The sequence below is a fragment of the Herpailurus yagouaroundi genome, unplaced genomic scaffold, assembly GCF_014898765.1.
Source record: "Herpailurus yagouaroundi ecotype Mexico unplaced genomic scaffold, PumYag 77, whole genome shotgun sequence".
Taxonomy (NCBI): domain Eukaryota; kingdom Metazoa; phylum Chordata; class Mammalia; order Carnivora; family Felidae; genus Herpailurus; species Herpailurus yagouaroundi.
The window spans coordinates 5935557-5956466 of NW_024412388.1; the positions used below are offsets into that span (position 1 = coordinate 5935557).

General features: G+C 40.5%; 1 protein-coding gene across 5 annotated transcripts in view; it reads right to left on the reverse strand.

The window, feature by feature from the left end:
• The window catches only part of RERE (arginine-glutamic acid dipeptide repeats), a 426631-nt gene that overhangs the window by 111444 nt on the left and 294277 nt on the right, over window positions 1-20910 (reverse strand). For all 5 annotated transcript variants that reach the window (XM_040460361.1, XM_040460352.1, XM_040460343.1 and 2 more), the window contains 3 exons: window positions 19783-19831; window positions 13202-13326; window positions 11675-11774 (listed from right to left, as the gene is read on the reverse strand). In XM_040460361.1, coding sequence (XP_040316295.1) covers window positions 11675-11774; window positions 13202-13326; window positions 19783-19831 — 274 coding nt within the window. The remainder of the gene's footprint in view (window positions 1-11674; window positions 11775-13201; window positions 13327-19782; window positions 19832-20910) is intronic.

Sequence of the window (20910 nt, forward strand, 5' to 3'; positions counted from 1 at the left end):
CAATGTAACAGGCGGTAGACTCCAATATCCTGATATAATATAAATAAAACACTAGCAGAGGGGCTTGTCAAGGCTGATTTACATAAGGTGCTATTCTGAAATTTACTGGATTTCCATAATAAGAAATCATACAGCATATAAAGTCTTCCCATTCCTTTTTACAACAACAAATCAAAATCTTAGAGGAAAAAAACACACCATCCTATAACCATTTATTGCTGATTAATCTGAATGGAGAACCGGTAAAAAGAATGTAAGTGAGGATGTGAGTGTAGAATGAACAGCACAAGAATCCCTGATCAGAAACTTCACACCAGCTGTAATAACAGGGCTTCCCAGTAATGCCTTATTTGGGAGCTGGAAAATACTCAACATTCATCTAAGGCCTAAGTACTGCAAAGCTAATCCAGGGCCAGATGCTTTAGTGAAGTCCATTTATGATGAACAAACAGAAAACCTCTGAAAGAAATTGTATCGACTTAATTTTTTAGAATAAAAGAGAGAAAGATGAAAATGACCCTCAGAGTAGGCTTATCTGTACACTCCGTTATGCCAACCTCCTAACACCAAGTTCTGGGTGATCAAATATGGTTTGGACTTGAACCTGATTTATTTATTCAATCATTCAACAAATATTTAGTGCCTCTCTACTATGTACCAGGCATCGAGCTATGGCTCAGAAAACAAAGATGATTAATACTCAATGGTTAACAAATAGCGATATTTATAGATCAGAGATTAAAAAAAAACTATGAAGCTATTGGAAGCCTTTGTTGTAGGAGATGTGGGTGTGCATAAATAAATAAGCAAACAAATATATACTCTCTTGAATATGTAAAAAGCTTAATTCAAACATCTAAAAGTCATCCATATTTCAAGGAATAAAACTGTCCAGGCAGAAGTGAAATCTTTGCTGCATGATTATAAATTTTACTTATATATAGTAAAAATATATGTTTAGTATTAGAGAAGATAAACATAAAAATGCAAATAAATTCTAAGAAAGAGAAGTCAAAAGAATTTGAATTTTATTAGGAAATGGGAAAGATATTTAAGCCCAAAGAATGAAATCCAGTATCAATTTAGTAAAAATAAGCATGGTATTTTCTAGAAAACCTTAGTCTCAAACTATGGGGTTCTGCTAGTTTCTAAGCATAAATATAAAGAGTGATTTTGATCTTGTAAAAGGCCAAATAAACACAAGGACTTAAAGATGGCTGAATCCCATTAGGATAATACAGGCCATCTCTCTGTTATATACTATTATGTTTACAAATTATATCTAAACTAATGAACACAGATGAACCTCACAGAAACTGCATATGAAGAAACACATACCTGAACAGTACACAGAAACATTTCTATGTCAGATCCTCTAGAGGAAGCACCATTGTTGTGTCATATTTTAACATGTTATTTAATATACTGTAAAATTACAAATAGAACAATTTTACATTCATAGGTGTTCACAATTTCAAATAACTAAAATATAACATATCTTTTCCGACATACATTGAGGAGTATGCCCATCACTGAGAACACCTTCCTCTTCCAACCACAGAGGTCAACACATTTATCACATCGTCTTTCTCTACATCAATACATTTTTTTTTTTTTACTTATGAAGTAAGAAGATAAGAAATACATTTTTTAACAAAAGTGATACAACTGTGTGCCTAACGATTCTGCAAGGTCATCACTGTATCAAAAGTAGTTAAGTCATGCAGCCATGAAAATAAGATATATTAACTACTACTGGGATTCGCCAAAACAAGATATGCTATTAAGAATGTGTACATGTGGCTCAAGTTTTATATAACCTGATGGCAGATGGCCAACTGCCATCAGGTTATATAAATTAAAATGGACTAAACACTTCCAACAAAAGGGAGAGCTTGCCAGACTAGATTAAAAAGCAAGAAAACAGGGGCGCCTGGGTGGCTCGGTTGGCTAAGCATCCGACTTCGGCTCAGGTCACCATCTCACCATTCAGAGTTTTAGCCCCACATCAGGCTCTGTGCTGACAGCTCAAAGCTTGGAGCCTGTTTTGGGTTCTGTGTTTCTCTCTCTCTCTTTTTCTCTCTGCCTCTCCTCTGCTTGCACTGTCTCTCTCTCAAAAGTAAATAAACTTGGGGCACCTGGGTGGCGCAGTCGGTTAAGCGTCCGACTTCAGCCAGGTCACGATCTCGCGGTCCGTGGGTTCGAGCCCCGCGTCAGGCTCTGGGCTGATGGCTCAGAGCCTGGAGCCTGTTTCCGATTCTGTGTCTCCCTCTTTCTCTGCCCCTCCCCCGTTCATGCTCTGTCTCTCTCTGTCCCAAAAATAAATAAACGTTGAAAAAAAAATGTTTAAAAGTAAATAAACTTAAAAAAAAAAAAGCAAGAAACAACTAAAGAACTAAAGGAACAAGAGACATTCTTTACCTACAAAGAAAAAGCAAGATTCCAAGTAATGAGCTGGAAGAAGATATATCGCATCAACCAGCCTAAAAAAGCTAGAGTGGTTGTATTAAAATTAAACAAGATGGAGTCAAAAACAGAAGAGTACTACTAGACACAGTGTCGCTCCAAAAAGGTAAAAGAGATAAATATTATAAATGTTCATGCGCCTAATGACACAGCTTCCAAATATGTGAAGCAAATCACAGTTGGAGACTTTAATATGACTCTCTCAGCAACTGACAATACAGCTAGAGAAAAAAATTAGTAGGACACAGAAGATGTAAGTAATAATAACCACCACTTTAAAGAAACCCCCAGTTATAGAACAGTGCACTCAATAACTGCTGGATATAAATTCATTACCAGTGTACATGGAACATAACATTCACCAAGATAAACCACATTCTGAGCCAAGAACAAATCTCAACAGATTTCAAAAAACTGAAATCTTACTGGGTACTCCATGATCCCAACAGAACTAAATTAAAGATCAGTATCATTCCAAGACAAAAAGGGGGGGGGGGTGCATATAAGAGAGATCTCAAGTATCTGGTAATTAAGCAATTCAATTCTAACAATTCATGGGTAAAAGAAATTGTGAAGAATATTTTTTGGTATTTAAAAAATTATAATAAAAGAACAGCAAATCAAAATTTGTGCTAAAATGAGGTACCTAAGATCCCACTTTTGGAAGCTAGGGGGCAAATGATCAAATGAATCCAAAATAAATAGAAAAGAAATAATAAAAATAAGATTGGAGATCAAGAAGATAGAAAACAGAGAAAATCAATGAAACCAAATGTTAGCTATCTAAAATAATAATGTTAAGTCTCTATTTAGACTGATCAGGGGGAACACAAATCACCAATATTAGGAACGAAAGAAGGGTCAAAATTGCAAATCCTATAGACGTTAAAAAGATAATAATTTGACATTTTTACCAACAGATTTGATAACCTGGATGAAATGAACAAAAAGTTTAAAACCACAGATCAGCAGATTAGCAAAACTGACACACGAAGAAATATAAAATGTAAATAGGTCTATGCCTATTATAATTTTAAACTTTTCATACAAAAAAATTTAGTCCCATCTGGGCTTCACTGTGAAATCTATCAAATATTTAACAACGAACACACACATACACACACACACTCAATCCTTTACAAAGTAAGGGAGCAAGAGGAAAATTTTCCCAACTAATTTTTTGAAGTCAGTATTCCTCTGATATTAAAACTAGACAAAGATATTACAAAGAAAGAAGACTACAGTTCAAGATCCCTTATGAACACGAACGTAAAAGTTCTTAACATATGGAAGTATTAACATATGGAAGCCAATAGTATGTAATGAGTAAGTAGAATTTATCCTAGGAATGCATACTTGCTTTAACATTTGAAATTAATCAATATAATTCACCAAATTAACAAAACACAGTGTAACAACCATATGATCATCTCATTAGATACAAGAAAGAAAAGCATCTGACAAAATTAAAGGCCCATTCATGATAAAAACAAACAAACAAACAGATATAAGGGAGAACATTTTCAACTTTGATCAAACAACCACCACCCCACACTATACTATTATTAGTGAATGACTAAATGTTTTCTCCCTAAGATGAGAAAGCAAAGATGCCCACTCTCATTATTTCTATGCAATACTGTACTAGAGGTCCAAGCAAATGCAATAAAGCACAAAAAAGAAACAAAATACATAAATCAGAAAGAAAGAGGCAAACTGTCTTTATTTGCAGATGGCGTGACTGTGTACACTGAGACCCTAAGAAACCAACCAGAAAGCCACTAGAAATTAACAGAACAGATACAAGGACAGCACATGAAAACTGTATTTTTAAAAATGTTTATTTTTATTTATTTTGAGAGCATGAGCATGCACGAGTTGAGGAGGGGCAGAAAGAGAAGGAGAGAGAGAATCCCAAGCAGGTTCCCCACTGTCAGCACAAAACCAGATGCTGGGCTCAAACTCACGGACTGTGAGCTCATGGCCTGAGCCAAAACCAAGAGTCAGGTGCTTAACTGACTGAGCCACCCAGGTGTCCCTAAAATTATTTGTATTTATATTCTACCAATGAACATTTAGAAACTGAAATTAAGGGCACTTGGCAGACTCAGCTGGAGGAGCATGAGACTCTTGATCTCTGGCTCATAAGCTCGAGCCCCACGCTGGGTGGAAAGATCAATGAATCAATTGATCAATAAGAAAAAATAAAGAAATTGAAATTAAAAATCTAATCTTATTAACAATAGAATTTTCAAACAGTAATTACTTAGGGAAAAACTTAACAAAACATGTATAAGACCTGTACACTGAAAACTAAAAAATCTTACTCAAAAAAATTAATGAGACCTCTTCTAAAAATGAAGATATATGAGGCACCTGAGAGCTCAGCTGGAAAAACATGCAACTCTTGATCCCAGACTTGTGAGTTCAAGCCCCATACTGGGTGTAGAGCTTATTTCAATAAATAAAAAAATAAAATAAATAAATAAAATAAAATAAGTAAAAAATAAAAAATAAAATAAATTAAAAAAAAATAAAAAATAAAAGAAAATAAAGTAAAGTAAAATAAAATAAAATAAAATAAAATAAAATAAAATAAAATAAAATCTTTTAAAAAATGAAGATATGTACCATGTTCAGGTTTGGAAGATTCAATATTGTTAAGATGTCAATTCTTCTAAACTGATCCATAGTTCAATGCAATCACAGTGAAAATCCCATAAAACCTTTTTAACAATAGAAACCACCAAGCTGATTCTAAAACGTATGTGGAAAGGGATGGGTGTATGGATGGCTCAGTCGGTTAAGTGTCTGACTCTTGACTTCAGCTAAGGTCATGATCTCATGATTTTTGAGTTCGAGCCCCATTATCAGGCTCTGTGCTGACAGTGCAGAGCCTACTTGGGATTCTCTCTCTCTCCCTCTCTCTCTGTTCCTCCCCCACTTGTGTGCTCACTCTCTCTCTCTCAAAATAAATAAAATCTTTAAAAAACAAAATAAAATAAAATGTAAATGGAGGGGTGCCTGGGTGGCTCAGTGGGTTAAGCATCTGACTTCAGCTCAAGTCATGATCTCACAGTCCATGGGTTCGAGCCCTGCATCAGGCTGTCTGTTGTCAGCACAGGGCCTGCTTCAGATCCTCGGTCCTCCCTCTCTCTGCCCCTCCCCCCCTCTGCCCCTCCCCCACTCATTCTCCCTCCCTCCCTCCCTTTCTCTCTCCCTCTCTCTCTCTCTAAAAAATAAATAAACATTTAAAATAAAAAGGGGTGCATGGGTGCCTCAGTCAGCTGGACATCTGTTTTGGCTCTGATCATGACCTTGCGGTTCAGGAGTTCAAGCCCCACATCAGGCTCTCTGCTGTCAGCACAGAGCCCACTTCAGATTCTCTGTCCCTCTCTTTCTCTCTCAAACATAAATAAACATTAAAAAAAAAAAAAATATGGGGTGCCTGGGTGGCTCAGTTGGTTAAGTGTCTGACTTCAGCTCAGGTCACGATCTCACAGCTCCTGAGTTCAAGCCCCACGTCGGGCTCTGTGCTGAACAGCTCGGAGCCTGGAGCCTGCTTTGGATTCTGTGTCTCCCTCTCTCTCTGCCCCTCCCCTGCTCATGCTCTCTTTCTTTCTTTCCCTCTCTCTCTCGAATAAACATTAAAAAAAAAGTTGAGGGGCACCTGGGTGGCGCAGTCGGTTAAGCGTCCGACTTCAGCCAGGTCACGATCTCATGGTCTGTGAGTTCGAGCCCCGCATCGGGCTCTGGGCTGATGGCTCAGAGCCTGGAGCCTGTTTCCGATTCTGTGTCTCCCTCTCTCTCTGCCCCTCCCCCGTTCATGCTCTGTCTCTCTCTGTCCCAAAAATAAATAAACGTTGAAAAAAAAAGTTGAAAAAACATAATAAAATTTATATAAATAGTAAAATTTATCTGGGAATGCAAATGACCTAAAATAGCCAAAACAATCTTAAAAAACAAGTACTAAGTAGGAAGACTTACCACTACCTGAGTTCTGATAAAGCTACATTACTTGAAATACTGAAATACTGGTGAAAAGACAGATAACACATTAGTGAAACAAGAGAATCCAGAAAAAAGAAAAACTGCTTATATATAAGCAGTTGATGTTCAATAAAGGTATCAAGGCAATGAAATGAGAAAAGTCTGTTTTCAACAAATGTGACTCCAACAACTGGCACCTGTGTGGGAAAGAAGGCACTTTCACCCATACCTCACAGTACACACAAAATTAATTTGAAATGAATCACAGACCTGAAGGCAAGAACTAAAACGTCAAGAATAAAACACAGGAACAACCTTTGTTATCATGGGGTGAACAAAGAAACTTTCACAAAAGGAAAATGATACACTGGACTTTAGCAAAATTAATACATTTTGCTCTCTGAAAGACACCCTTACAGAAAAATAGTCATGGTATGGCAGAAAATATTCACAAATACGTGTATCAAAGGACTTATATCTGCAATACAAAAAGAACCCTTAAAACTAAATAATTATACTAAAAACAATTCAACTTTTAAAAGTGGGCAAAATATACTTCACAAAAGACAACATACAACTGGGCGGTAAGACATGAAAAGAGGCTCAATTATGATGAACAGGAAATTCAAATTAAAATCTCAGTGAGTGAGGCACAGATAGACATCATTAGTAATGTCAAACACTGAGGAATCTTTAGCCTCAGTCAAATCTGTGTCCCCCATCTAAATAAAAACCAACAGCACACAAAACAAACAAATCTCAATGAGATATCGCTACATACTCATTAGAATGGCTAAAATTAAAACGACTGACAACATGAAGTCTTACTGAGGATGCTGAAGAACTGAAATTCTAACATAGTACTGATGGGAATGTAAAGTGGTACAGCCACTCGGAAACGTGTTTGACAGTTTCTTTTTTTTTTTTCTTAAGCTTATTTATTTATTTTTAAGAGAGAGAGCGTGAGTGGGGGAGAGGCAGATAGAGAAGGAGAGAGGGAATCCCAAGCAGGCTCCCTGAAGTGGGGCTTGAACCCACAAAACCATGAGATCAAGACCTGAGCCAAAACCAAGAGACGGTTAACCAACTGAGCCACCCAGGTGCCCCTGACGGTTTCTTAAAAGCTACCCGCACACATACAATCCTGCCATTTCATTCCTAAGTATTTACCCAAGAGAAATGAAAACACGCATCCTCACAAAGCCTCGCATAACAATGTTAATAACACCTTTATTCATAATGGCGGCCAAAAGCTTGGAAACACGAATGTCCATCACCAGACGAATGGATCAATTATTGTTACTACCCATACACTGGAACACTACTCAGCAATAAAAAGGAATAGAATATCGATAATGCGACAACATAAATCTATCCCAAAATTATTATATGGAAAGAAGCCAGACTCAAAAGAGCAAAAATATTATTCTGACACAACATTGTATGATGTGAGAAAACGTATCAGTGGTTGTCTGAGGCTGGAAGCAGTAAAGGATCGGGGAAGGGCATGAGGCACCCCTGGGGTGCTGGAAACGTTTCACATCTAGATTGCTGCAATAGTTTCTCCAGTATACACATCTGAAAAAAAACATCAAACTGTATATACTTTAAATCAGAGCAGCTTATTATACGTAAATTATACCCCAATATGTTGTTTTAAAACTTATATGCTAAAAATCTCATTTGTGAGTAATGAAGAAAAAACTGAGTCAAAATGAGGAATGAGGAAGAGCTTGTATTTAAAAATGGGTCCACGTTGGGGGCGCCTGGATGGCGCAGTCGGTTAAGCGTCCGACTTCAGCCAGGTCACGATCTCGCGGTCCGTGAGTTCGAGCCCCGCGTCAGGCTCTGAGCCATCAGCCCAGAGCCTGACCCTGTTTCCGATTCTGTGTCTCCCTCTCTCCCTTCCCCCTCCCCCGTTCATGCTCTGTCTCTCTCTGTCCCCAAAAAAATAAATAAACGTTGAAAAAAAAAAATTAAAAAAAAAAAAAAAAATGGGTCCACGTTGGAGTGCCAGGGTGGCTCAGTCGGTTGAGCGTCCGACTTCGGCCCAGGTCATGATCTCCCGGTTCGTGAGATAGAGCCCCGCATCAGGCTCCATGCCGACAGTTTGGAGCCTGGAGCCTGCTTCGGACTCTGTGTCTCCCTCTCTCTCTCTGTACCTCCCCAGCTCACACTCGCACTCTGTCTCTGCAAAAATAAATAAATAAGCTTAAAAAATGAAAATTAAAAATGGGTCCATGTAATAGTCATGAAGAATTAACAGCTCAAAAAGCTCTATTAGTTTTAAATAGATGGCAGTTTTAAGATCAAACTATTTATTTAAATGAATTTCAATTTAAATAGTCCTACTCAGATGTTTAACACACGACAATGTGGCTGTACCACATAATTTCATTTACTTTGAATTTCTGTACTGTCCTGAGAAATAGGAGACACAGGTTTATTCTAAACTGACAAATGCCTACACTTGTTTTGACTCTATGCTATACTTCTCACACGACAACGCATTTATTTTTTCAATTTATTACTTAACACAGCTCGAAACCACCCTTACGCCAAGGAAGATGAAATAAACATTAACTCCCCATAAGATTTTTCAATTCACTTCACTTTTCATTAAGAAAGTACCCGTAACTAAAACTCTGTGAGCCAGTACCATAATTAAGTGGAAAAATTAAAAGAGCCATTAAACTTTTCCATTCCTCACAAAAGGAACAAACGACTCGGTCCTTTGGTGGCTGACTGCACTTGGATTGCCTAACCCCAGACACCTGAGCCATCTTGGACGCGCCTAGACAGGAAAATTTCAAATGATGGGAAGGCAGCCTCACAGAAATAAAAACTCATAAAACCAAAAGCCCTCTGGCAATGCTTAAGAAGACTTCAGAAGGAACTTGCTACAAAGGACCATGGGCAAAAAGAGCCCAAATTATTTCTGTATAGAGGTATGTTTTACCGAATCCTCAGAGGGGTCGCAATAAAAGAACAAATCCGATCGATTCGGTAAAGTGCCAAAAACAGACATTTTATTAAATGTGGCAACGTCTTCATTATTTAAAAATTTAACTGAGCGGCATAGTTGTGAAAGGGGAATTTTTTTCATAAAGCTTTGATGCAGAAGATTCCACAGAGGGGAACCCGGGAGAGTCAGTCGGTTAAGTATCGACTCTTGAATTTGGCTCAGGGTCATGATCCCACGGTTCACGAGGTTCAGCCCCGCATCAGGCTCTGTGGTGACAGTGCCGAGACTGCTTGAGATTCTCTCTCCCTCTCTCTCTGCCCCTCTCCTGCTCTCTCTCTCTCAAAATAAACAAACATTTTTTAAAAAACTCAACAGAGGGGCGGCCTGGGTGGCGCAGTCGGTTAAGCGTCCGACTTCAGCCAGGTCACGATCTCGCGGTCCGTGGGTTTGAGCCCCGCGTCAGGCTCTGGGCTGATGGCTCGGAGCCTGGAGCCTGTTTCCGATTCTGTGTCTCCCTCTCTCTCTGCCCCTCCCCCGTTCATGCTCTGTCTCTGTCTGTCCCATAAATAAATAAAAACGTTGAAAAAAAAATTTAAAAAAAAAAACTCAACAGAAAACAAGCTCAAAGAGTAACTCTGAATAAATGCACACTCGTGGGTATTCTGAATTCACAGACATTCACAACACAACTCCTACCACAGCCACCGTCTGCAGTGGCACTCAGCTGAGTCTCCCTTTCCTCATCCAGAAAATAACCTCAAAGGCCCCTTCTAGCTCTATCACTATGCGTTCAGAGTAAAGACTCCGGATAAAAGCAAAAACCCCAAGTGTGAAAGAGGTGAGGAGAGAAAAGAAATAAGCGTACGGGTAGGTAAACAACTGCTCTGTCATCTATCGCAGGGCCCAATCCCACAAGGTCACTTCACCTCTGACGCTGTCTGAGACTAGTACCGCATAATACTCAAGAAACGCAACCGGCCGAGGAATAAAAATCAGCCGTATCTGCATGTTTCTCTGAAAGCGAGCTGCAGAGTAGAAGGCTCACTAAGTTGGGTTATTTTCTAACCTCCATTCTGAACTTTTCAGATTGTTGGCATTCAACAATCATCTGGCTTTTCTGAGCCTTAGATTCTTATCTATTTAGAGACTGGAACAGATGATCTCAAACGTCCCTTCCAAATATAGCGACCTCTCAAGAAAAATGAAAAACAAAAAAGGTTCTTCAATTACATTTAGTTAATCATCAGGAGTTGCTGAGCCTATGAGCTCAATAGCCTATGTGAATATACATAGCCTTTTTAATACATCACAAATGCATAAAACTTCATTATTACTCCATCAGATTTGATGATTTCACATTAGTTACCACACAGGGAAGAATTATTTCAAGACACTTTAAAATACATTAATTTTCCCACACAGCCCTATCGGATGTATTCTAATGGCAAACAGGGAAACTGGTTTCAGTGATCGTACTATGCACAGCAGTTCGACTTCCGTTCTTCTGAGCTGCTGCCTGTGTGTTGCAGCTCAGGGCAGAGGAGTAATCCTGAAGGATGCCGTGCAACCAACTCAGTACCGTCAGGCTCACTTGTTACATTTTACTTTAGATTTTTTTAAGGATTATTATTTTTAAAACTCAATTCTGTTGTATAATCGTGTGAGATATTTAATCATGTGAGATATTTAAAGGCATATCTATAAAAAAACATATTCACTCCAGGAAGTCTGGCTTCTTCTCCGTTCCTTCCCTGTACTTTCGAACTCACGGTCTAAGAGGCAGAGAAGAAGGCAAAAGGTATGGTCTCTGGATTCGCATCTTGAGTGTGTGACCCTGGCTTGTGACTCGATCGCTCCAAACTTACTTGCTCATGTCTACAGTGGTGATAATGATAAAACCTACTCCAGAGGGAGATTGCGAGGATTAAATAAGACCATCTGTGCACAGTGGTCGGCTTTGTGGGATCTCAGGGAAGATCGACTGCTAGCATCAAGCTCTCATTTGAGGCTCAACACGATCCTGGGGTAGAGACGCAGAAGAGGAAACGAACCTGGAGGCGCCCCATCACCGGATCAAGGTCACGGAGCCCAGTGCTGAGACCGCAACCCATCTTTCGATCCCAGCACTAAGCCACAGTACTCGCTCCTAAAATTCTAGGCTCATTCAGGTTCCATGCTCATCACACATGCCCTACAACCAGCACAAGGGAAAAGCAACTCCCTTCCCACCCGGGACAACTTCAAAAGACTCACTGTGTTCAGCGCATTGAGGGTAGTGTCATCCCGAGATGCGGCAACACAGCCATCCTCCGTGGAGCCTCCGTCACACATCCCTGCGAATGCTGCCATGCTCCTTGGAGGACAGGAAGGGAAAACATCAGCACAGAAATGTTAATCCTCAGGTTTCAGAGTCAGCTCAGACCAAATTCCATTACTATATGCATGATAGGTCGGAGTTCTCAGTCCTGTTTCTGCTCTTGTTAATTTATTTATTTATTTTTTTTTTGTGAGAGAGAGAGAGAGAGAGAGAGAGAGAGAGAGAGAGAGAGAGAGAGAAAGAGAGAGAACAAGCAGGAGAGAGAGTGTGCCAGCGGCGTACAGACAGAGAATTTTAAGCAAACTCTGCTCTCAGCGCAAAACCCGACGCAAGGCTTGATCCCATGACTCCGGGATCAGGACCTGAGCCAAAATTAAGAGTCGGATACTCAACCAATTGAGTCACCCAGGCACCCACCAAAAAAAATTTAAAGTACCTCTACCCCCTTCACACATACAGAAAGGGAAATGTTACATTTACTCTGGTCTAATTGTGCCCTTTCTTCCCACACTTTACCAGGACTCGGATTTCAGTTTAGAGCATGAATAATCTAAAGCTATTTGCCACAACAGTTGGCTAGAAGGGCGCGTGGCTGGCTCAGTCGGTTAAGCATCTGACTCCTGATTTTGGTTCAGGTCATGATCTCACATGATCTCACGGTTCATGAGCTCAAGCCCCGTGTTGGGATCTGCACTGACAGTGTGGAGCCTGCTTGGGATTCTCTCCCTCTCTCTCGCTCTCTCAATAAATAAATAAATAAACATTAAAAGAAACACTTGGCTAGAGTACAATCTTTTCAAATAAAGATTATATTTTTGAAAGAAAGATATTTTGAAAAAAAATTAAATCCTCTGAATTTGCTTATTTCCTTTCATGCTACACATCAACTAACTTTAGGCGAGTTAAAAGTGGGAGGGGGATGAAAGGAATTCTTAGAGGCCGCTAACTGCACTGAGGCAGCCTCGTGTCTACACAGCATAGCTGAGCACAGAGCTTAAATGCAGTTGCCCGGCCTGCTCTGGTGCTTTGCGTACGCCCCGCTGATGCTGCGGGGAGTCCCAGAAACCACCGCAGATGCAGGAAGGCTCTCTGCCCTCACTATGATGTGCAGGGATAGATTTAAACTTACCTTTTACATTTTAGGCACTTGTAGGTTAGTAAGTTCTCATGTAGGTAAGCCACAAAAACACCAAGTTTAAGTCAAGCATCAATGAACAGCCTCAAGTAGAGAAATCTACAATGGGATTTTAAGAAGGGCCGAATGATCTAACTACTCAACTGTATTTAGAAGTGCTGATAATCGCATGTATGGCTTACGGTGTTTCCCTTCTGAAGAGTTCTAACATCTGATGTGGGGCAAACATTAAGAAACAAGTGACTTTACTGTGGCAAATGTTTTCTCTGGTAAGAAAAATCAATTCACATGGCCTAACTCAGGGCAGGATGGGGAGGATTCCTATTACCTTGCTGCCCTCAAGTACATAAGAAGGTCACAGTCATTAACTCCAGGCATCCAGACCAGTTCCTCATGTTGGGTCACAGTGTCACCATCTGGAGAAGGGAACGGTTGCAAATCGGGAAGTTTGGCCTGTAAGATAGGGATGGAAAAGTCACAATCAAGGCACATTTAAAGAACTGTCTCAACAGGCAGGCCCTGGGAACAGATGCCATAGCTTACTGAGCCTCTTTCTTTAGGCAGTACCGAAATAACAAAAACCGTGAGTCACTGAAACCAGCCTGTAGCACGTTTCAGGATCATTTCACCATAGAAGATCTCACAATGGACTGCTTAATCTCTACTTAAGGAGAAGCAAACAGTATCAAAATAAACCAGTGTCAGCATGATCCAAAGAATAAAACAGAAATGGACACGTGTGCATAAAAGAAATGAAAAAAACACAAACCCTCAGGAGATAATAGTTCCCTGATAAAGAAGGGGAAAACACACACATTTCCAATGTAACACATCTACAAAGAGACAGATTACAAGTGATGAAACCTCACCTAAGGATATTTGCTGAAAATTTAAACGCACCATCCCATTAAGTTAACGCTACTCCCAAGACACTCAATAACTACCCTGTAGTCATGGTAAACGTAAAAAAAAAAAAGGCACAAAATTGGAAGTAACATTAAAAACAAAGCTGGACTAAATGGTGGTGACAGAAATCAGGCCAGTAGCAGCTTCAGGAGGGGGGGATTGCTTGTGAAGGGGCAGGAAGGAACTTTCTGAGACAACACAACTGTTGAGCCTTGACAGGAAGGGTGACAGCAGACGCAATAGTCCACATAAGATCTCAACAGTTCACTGCACGTAAAGTGTACCTCAGCAAAAAAAAAAAAAAAAAAAAAAAAAAAAAAAATTTTTTTAAATATTTGAACAACAGTGCTCAACAACCCAGTCTCTTCGTCACCTGTGGGTTAGAGATCCAAATATCTCTAGCATGTTCTCATCCTCACTCTGCTGTGGCACAGCCAGGGCCAGTAGGTACGAGGACTACCACAACCATGAGAGGCCTAAAAGAAGTCAACTGCCTGCAAAACAGGCACGTTCTGGTCGTCTTAAATGATGAACACGGAAGTACTAGCCTAAAATTTTAAACCAAGAGCCGCTGTTAAAGAGCTCCAGTGGCTAAAGAAACCAGGCAAAAAAAAATGAAAGGAGCAGCTGTAAGGTAGCACTCTCCAACGGAAAGAGAAGGAGTGACACATATTTCATTTTAAAACACTCTAGTATCCCCATTGAACCCCACCTCCCAATGTGGACTAGCCACGCTTCAAGTGCTCACGGCCACATGGGGCAGTGGCTCCAGTACTGGGCTTGCAGGTATCAGGTGCTAAGGAGGCAAGGGAACCAGGCAGAAATGGAGACGGTGCTGCCCTGTGCACAGAAAGCAGCCAGGCAGGAATGAAAACCGGTACTTGTATAACCTCCGATTTTTTCCAAAGTCCAGAAATTTTTATGCGAAAGCTTGTATTCACGTTTTTAAAACAATTTTGTGGCAGACACGACATGAGCAGATCATGGGGCTCTAGATGCCAGTCTGCTTCACAGGCTATCTCTGGTACCTCTAAGTGCGCATCAAGTGCCGACTTTCTCCAAACAAGGATGCTCTTCTTAATTTAGTACCGACTTTTATAACATTTAGTTGGGTGCCTCAATGAGTTCTGCTTAACACACAGTGACCATACTGGAATAAAATTTGACACACAACAGATATTCACACCAAAAGGGTTTTTTTTCTTCAAGTTTTTCTAAAATTTATTTACTTTGAGAGAGAGAGAAAGAGTGAGCATGAGTGGAAAAGGGGCAGAGAGAGAGGGAGAGAGAGAATCCTAAGCAGGCTCTACGCTTTGCACAGAACCCAACGTGAAGGTCAATCTCAAGACCATGAGACCATGACCTGAGCCAAAATCAGGAGCTGGCCACTTAACTGACTAAGCCACCCAGGTGCCCCCAAAGGTCTTTTTTGACATTTGTACTGAGCTCTGTTTCCCAGGACCAAATACAGTATCTGGTGTGGCAGCTCTCCCAGGTCTGGCAGTTTGTCCCAGGGGGACAAACCTCCCCCCCTCCCCGCCAAGAGAAAAAGAGGCTGGAAATATAATCAGTCAGCTTACGGAAAAAGAAATGCAAATGGCTCTTAATGATAAGAAAACATGGTCAAAGTTGCTGATAAAATAATTTCCCACCCATCAGACCGACATAAGTCCCAAAGTGTGACAATATACAAGGCTGTGGTGTTCGCACTTGCAGGAGTTGCCAGCACAGATACAAAAATGGTACAATCTCTACAGAAGGGCATTTTGTAATGTCTTCACACTTACAGGTGCACTTGCCCTCCAAGGGAGCCAACCCCCCTTCTGGGGATATATTCCAAAAATATGTTGGCAAAAACATAAAAATCTATATGTTCAGGCCATTCACTGCAGCATTACCTGTAATAGCACATGACTGGAAGCAACCTAAGTGCCCAACAATAGGGACTGGAACTGGAAGAATAAACTGCTGTATCCACGCAATGGAGCTCCATGAGGCAGTAGAAGGAAATGAGGAGGAGCCTACATACTGCCATGGAGGGAACAGCAGGATACATTGTTAACAGATAGAAAGTCGGCGGAAGCGTGTGTTATTATGCTACCATTTATCTAAGAACAGAGGGTCGGGGAATAAAAATAAGGAAAAATCAAAACCTTAAATTAACAAAAACAAAAGCAACAAGTGTCCATCATGGAGAGAAGGAACATGTGGAGGGGACAGATGTAGTCAACTTTCTTGAACATACTTTTTCCTTTGTATGTTTGACTGTGGGGCCATGTGAATAGCCCTACATAAAAACAAAATGAGGGGCGCCTGAGTGGCGCAGTCGGTTAAGCGTCCGACTTCAGCCAGGTCACGATCTCGCGGTCCGTGAGTTCGAGCCCCGCATCAGGCTCTGGGCTGATGGCTCAGGGCCTGGAGCCTGTTTCCGATTCTGTGTCTCTCTGCCCCTCCCCCGTTCATGCTCTGTCTCTCTCTGTCCCAAAAAAAATAAACGTTGGAAAAAAAAAATTAAAAACAAAACAAAACAAAATGAAACTTAAAGAATAGTAATCCCTTAAAAACCATAAGGCAAAATAAAATACATGCATTAACTACACTGTAAGTTGATTCCTCTCTAGAAATTATTTCAACCAACTTTAAAACACAGTATTAATTTGCCCACACAGCCCTAGTGGGATATATACTAAGAAACCACCCCCGCCAAAAAAAAAAAAAAAAAAAAAAAAAAAAAATTAAATTGCAAGCTGTTTTCAATAATCATATTGTTTGCAGCAGTGTAAGTGTTATTATCTTGTGCTATTATATATGTATTATGGGATTAAAGCAAATGAATAATGATGTTGGTGTCATTTGAAAATGGGATTTGAGACATGGGGAAAAGATACAGACAAATGAAAGAAAGATAGGATTAAATATAAAATCCAGATAAAAATTTGAATTGGAATTAGAAATATCAAAAGGAATCTACAATGTATCTTTAAAAAATATATAAGAAAAAGGCATATTTCTTTTTTCCTGAAAAGGCCTAGAAACAAGTAACCAACCAACCCAGTAACAATGAACACCCCAGTACCCAGTCAAAAAATGTCACTTCCCAGTAAAACAATAAGGGCTCCTATGAGAAAAATTTAATTCTAGATCTAGGGCAGGGACTGTACAAGATGAGACATTAAAATGCCATACCAGTTAAAGGAATCCTGCAAAGACCACCGAGGTCCGTCCAGTCGAAAGGACACAGAAGTTGGCAGGAAGAGGCCCCTACTGGCCCCAGATGGATAATTTAATCATCAGTAAGAATAAGGACAATGCGGGGGTGCCTGGGTAGTTCAGGCGGTTATGCGTCCGACTTCGGCTCAGGTCACGATCTCAAGGTTTGTAAGTTTGAGCCCCACACCGCGCTTGCTGCTGTCAGTGCAGAGCCTGCTTCAGATCCTCTGTCCCCCTCTCTCTCTGCACATGCCACCCCCCCCCTTCCTGGGTGTGCACTCTGCTCTCTCTCTCTCTCTCTCTCTCTCTCAAAAATAAATAAAAATTAAAAAGAAAAAAAAGAATAAGGACAGCTGGTTAGCAGATAACAAATAATTTAAAATCCACTGGTGACCACTGGAAGACGTTGGGGGAAACAGTATTTTTGAAAACTGGTAAACAGAAGGAAGGAACTGAACATTTATCTTGCCTTTCCTCTGTGATTCAGGTAATCAAATAGTTGGTAAGGGGAAAGCTTCATTTACTCACCTAATAAATGAAGGAGTGATACGATTAGAACACCACCATTTTGAAGGGTACATCTAAGTAACAAGCCAAGGCAGCAAATCACCCTTACAAGGACAGGCATAACCTCCTGGTAGACAGACACAGCACCACCCACGCCAGAGGCAGAGGACCAAAGGAGCATAGGATTAAACTTCTAGATTTTAACTACTCATTTGCAAGATATGCCAAGGACACGGGACAAGTCTAATGACACATAAAGATGCAATCAGCCAAATCCAGACTGTGGGACACCCTACTGGACAAAACACTCACCTTCTTCAATACATACACTGAGAGAAGGGGAAAATAAGAACAACAGATGAATTAAAAGAGATTTAAGAGACCTATCAACCACTTGCAACGCATGGCTCTTACTCACATTCTAATTTGAACCGTAAAAAAAAAAAAAAAAAAAAGACAATTACGGAAATCCGGTCCTGGTGGGTATTTAAGAAATTGCTAATTTTTATTAGGTGCTACATACTGTGATTTTGGTTTTTGGAAAGGGCTCTTATCTTTGGGATATTTACAAGTAAAATGATAGATTTGTGAATCATTTCAAAACAATAGTTGGAGGGATGTAAGGAGAATAAATGAAACAAGTTTGATCCTAACTTGGTAGGTGTGAAAACGAAGTAATAAGGATCAGGGGATTTATTGTACCATTCTTTCTTGACTTTTACATGTGTCAATGTTGTGCCTAAAAAGAAATTAAAATTTTAATAAGGAAAATACTGCCTATTAAAAAAAAAAGTCCTTTCATATTTGGTGTTCCAAAACATGTCTTGTTGGGAAAAAAACCCACAAAGCCTAATAAAGATATTTAAAATCTGGCACAAAATAAATGAAGGTATACAAAAATCCAAGCATAATCTAAGTATAAAAAAACCTAAGCGAGAATTTAAGTATCTTTTACTTACAAACCACTCTTTCTGTTATGGCAAGGCAAAAAACCGTAAAATAAAGCTTTCGTACAAAGATCTCAAGACACTAGAAACACAACGGGGAAGAAGAAACATGGGTGGGAAAATATGGTGGCAAGAGGGCAGAAAGAGGGAGGGACGTGTAGTCACAGGGAACCCGGTAAGGACTAGATCCCGATTAGACTGGAACTCCTAGGCCTGAAGGCACAGAAAACACAGTTGAGAAGTGGTAGGCAGACGCCCCGACGGGCCACAGCAAGGAAAGGGTTGTGCGGGGACAGGGCGGGCAATAAGGGGAGTGACCACGTGCAGCTTTTTTTTCCGGTCTCAGTTGTGATCCTAGTTCTGGGATGCGAAGTGTCCACTAGAAATTAGATGCCCCTGTTTCTGTGCTTTGACTTTAATATTCCCGCCCTTCTTCATTTCTTTCTCATTACAGAGCTAAAACAGACTCTTAGAAATATGAATGACATAATAAGAAATGCTCAACGTCCAGACAGAAAAATGAACAAGTAAACAGACTACTGAAACCTCTATGTCCTTACAAAGTGGGGGAAGGAGGAAAAAAGAGACTGATGTCAAACATGACACTAAGAGTCTCAGTAAACTGAACAAAATAGGACACAGGCCCTGACACAACAAGCTGCTGACAAACAGAGAGCCTAACCATCTGGACTCTTCTGAAGGACAGGGGTTATTAAAAAGTTAAAATGAAAGTATGTAGGGACCAAATGTCCATCAATAAATGAATGTATCAATGAAATGTGGCGGTATAAACAAATGATGAAGATTCAGCCTTAAAAGGAAATTACATTCTGGTTTGTGCTACGACAGGGGTGAATGAACCCTGAAGGTCTTATGTTACGTAAAAGAAGCCGGACAGGAGGACAAGTACTGTGCAATCCAAGGATGAGAAACCTAGGGCAGTCAAATTCGTGGAGACAGAAAGCAGGACAGGGGTTACCAGGGGCTTGGGGAGGGAGATGGGGAGTCAGTGTTTAATGGGTACAGAGTCTCAGTTTGGGAAGGTGAGAAAGTTCTGGGGATAGATGGTATGGTGGTGACGACTGCACAGCAACATGACTGTACTTACCAGCACTGAAATGTACACTTAAAGATGTTTAGAATGGTACATTTTACATTATATGTATCTTACCACGATTTTAAAAAGTACTGACGATCAGAAAGAAAAAAAAAAAATCTCTGTATTTATAGGACATTCCCTTAAGCGTAACAATTCTAAGTTGCTGCTCAACAGAATCAAGGGCCAGCAGAATAATAAGAAATAAAACTCCATCAGAGAAGCTACTGAAATTTGCTTTACCTGATGGCTAGGACCAACGCGAATTTCTCCCTGGGTGCTGTTCAGCCTCCTGTCATGGAAAGAGCAGATTAGGTTAGCACCAAATAGTTCAGGCATAAACATTCACAAATTTTTTCAAGGAAAATAATTCACTTGAAATAAATGAGGGATAAAACAGGAAGAATTAAGTTCCCCACTACTTCGAGTGTTGCCCTGCACATGTGCACGCCCAAAGCCCATACACATCTCTAAAATCTCTTTCTTCTAAAAAAAATCCCTGACTGCAACTCCCCGTCTTGAGTACCTACCTATACCATTGGTCCTTCACACCTCAGAGGGAGGTACATTGCTACGGTACAACCCCAATAGAGGTTTCTTCTTTTCAAAACATTGCTCGTGCCCTACTGTAAACCTTATTAAAAGATAAACAAGATACGGGGGGCCCGGGGGGCTCAGTTGGTTAAGTGACCGACTTCGGCTCAGGTCACGATCTCATGATCTGTGAGTTCGAGACCCACGTCGGGCTCTGCGCTGACAGCTCGGGGCCTGGAGGCTGCCTCGGATTCTGTGTCCCCCCCTCCCCCCTGCCCCACTCTGCCCCTCCCCTACTCATGCTCTCTCAAAAATAAACAAACACTAAAAAAATGTTTTAAAGATGAGCAAGACAGCTATGGTTCCTAGCACACACACTGGGTCACTCATCCATTCAGCAAATATTTATTAAGTACCTATTATATGCTCAGAACTGGCCTAGATGTTGCGGATAAAGCAGTGAACAATACAGTGTCCCTGCCTAACTGGAACTTCTATGCTCACTTGGGTATAAAATGAAGAAACAAATAATAGGTTAGATGATAGTAAGGGCCAAAGAATCAAGCAGACAGTGAATGATGAGATATTTCCCCAGTTCTTTACACAGCACAGACAGGAAAGGCCTCATTAAATAAAGCAGAACAAGCAGAGATGGAAAAGATGTGTGGGAATGAGCCCAGCAGGTCCAAGAGGTGGAAGACTTTACTTCGTTTCTAGGTCATTCTCACCGCACCTGCTCACCCTCCCTTGCTCTCAATTCTCACCATCCAGGGTCCTTTCAGAAGCCACTATTTCTGTGAAGCCTTTCCCATCTCCCCATTTCACCCCACAACGCCC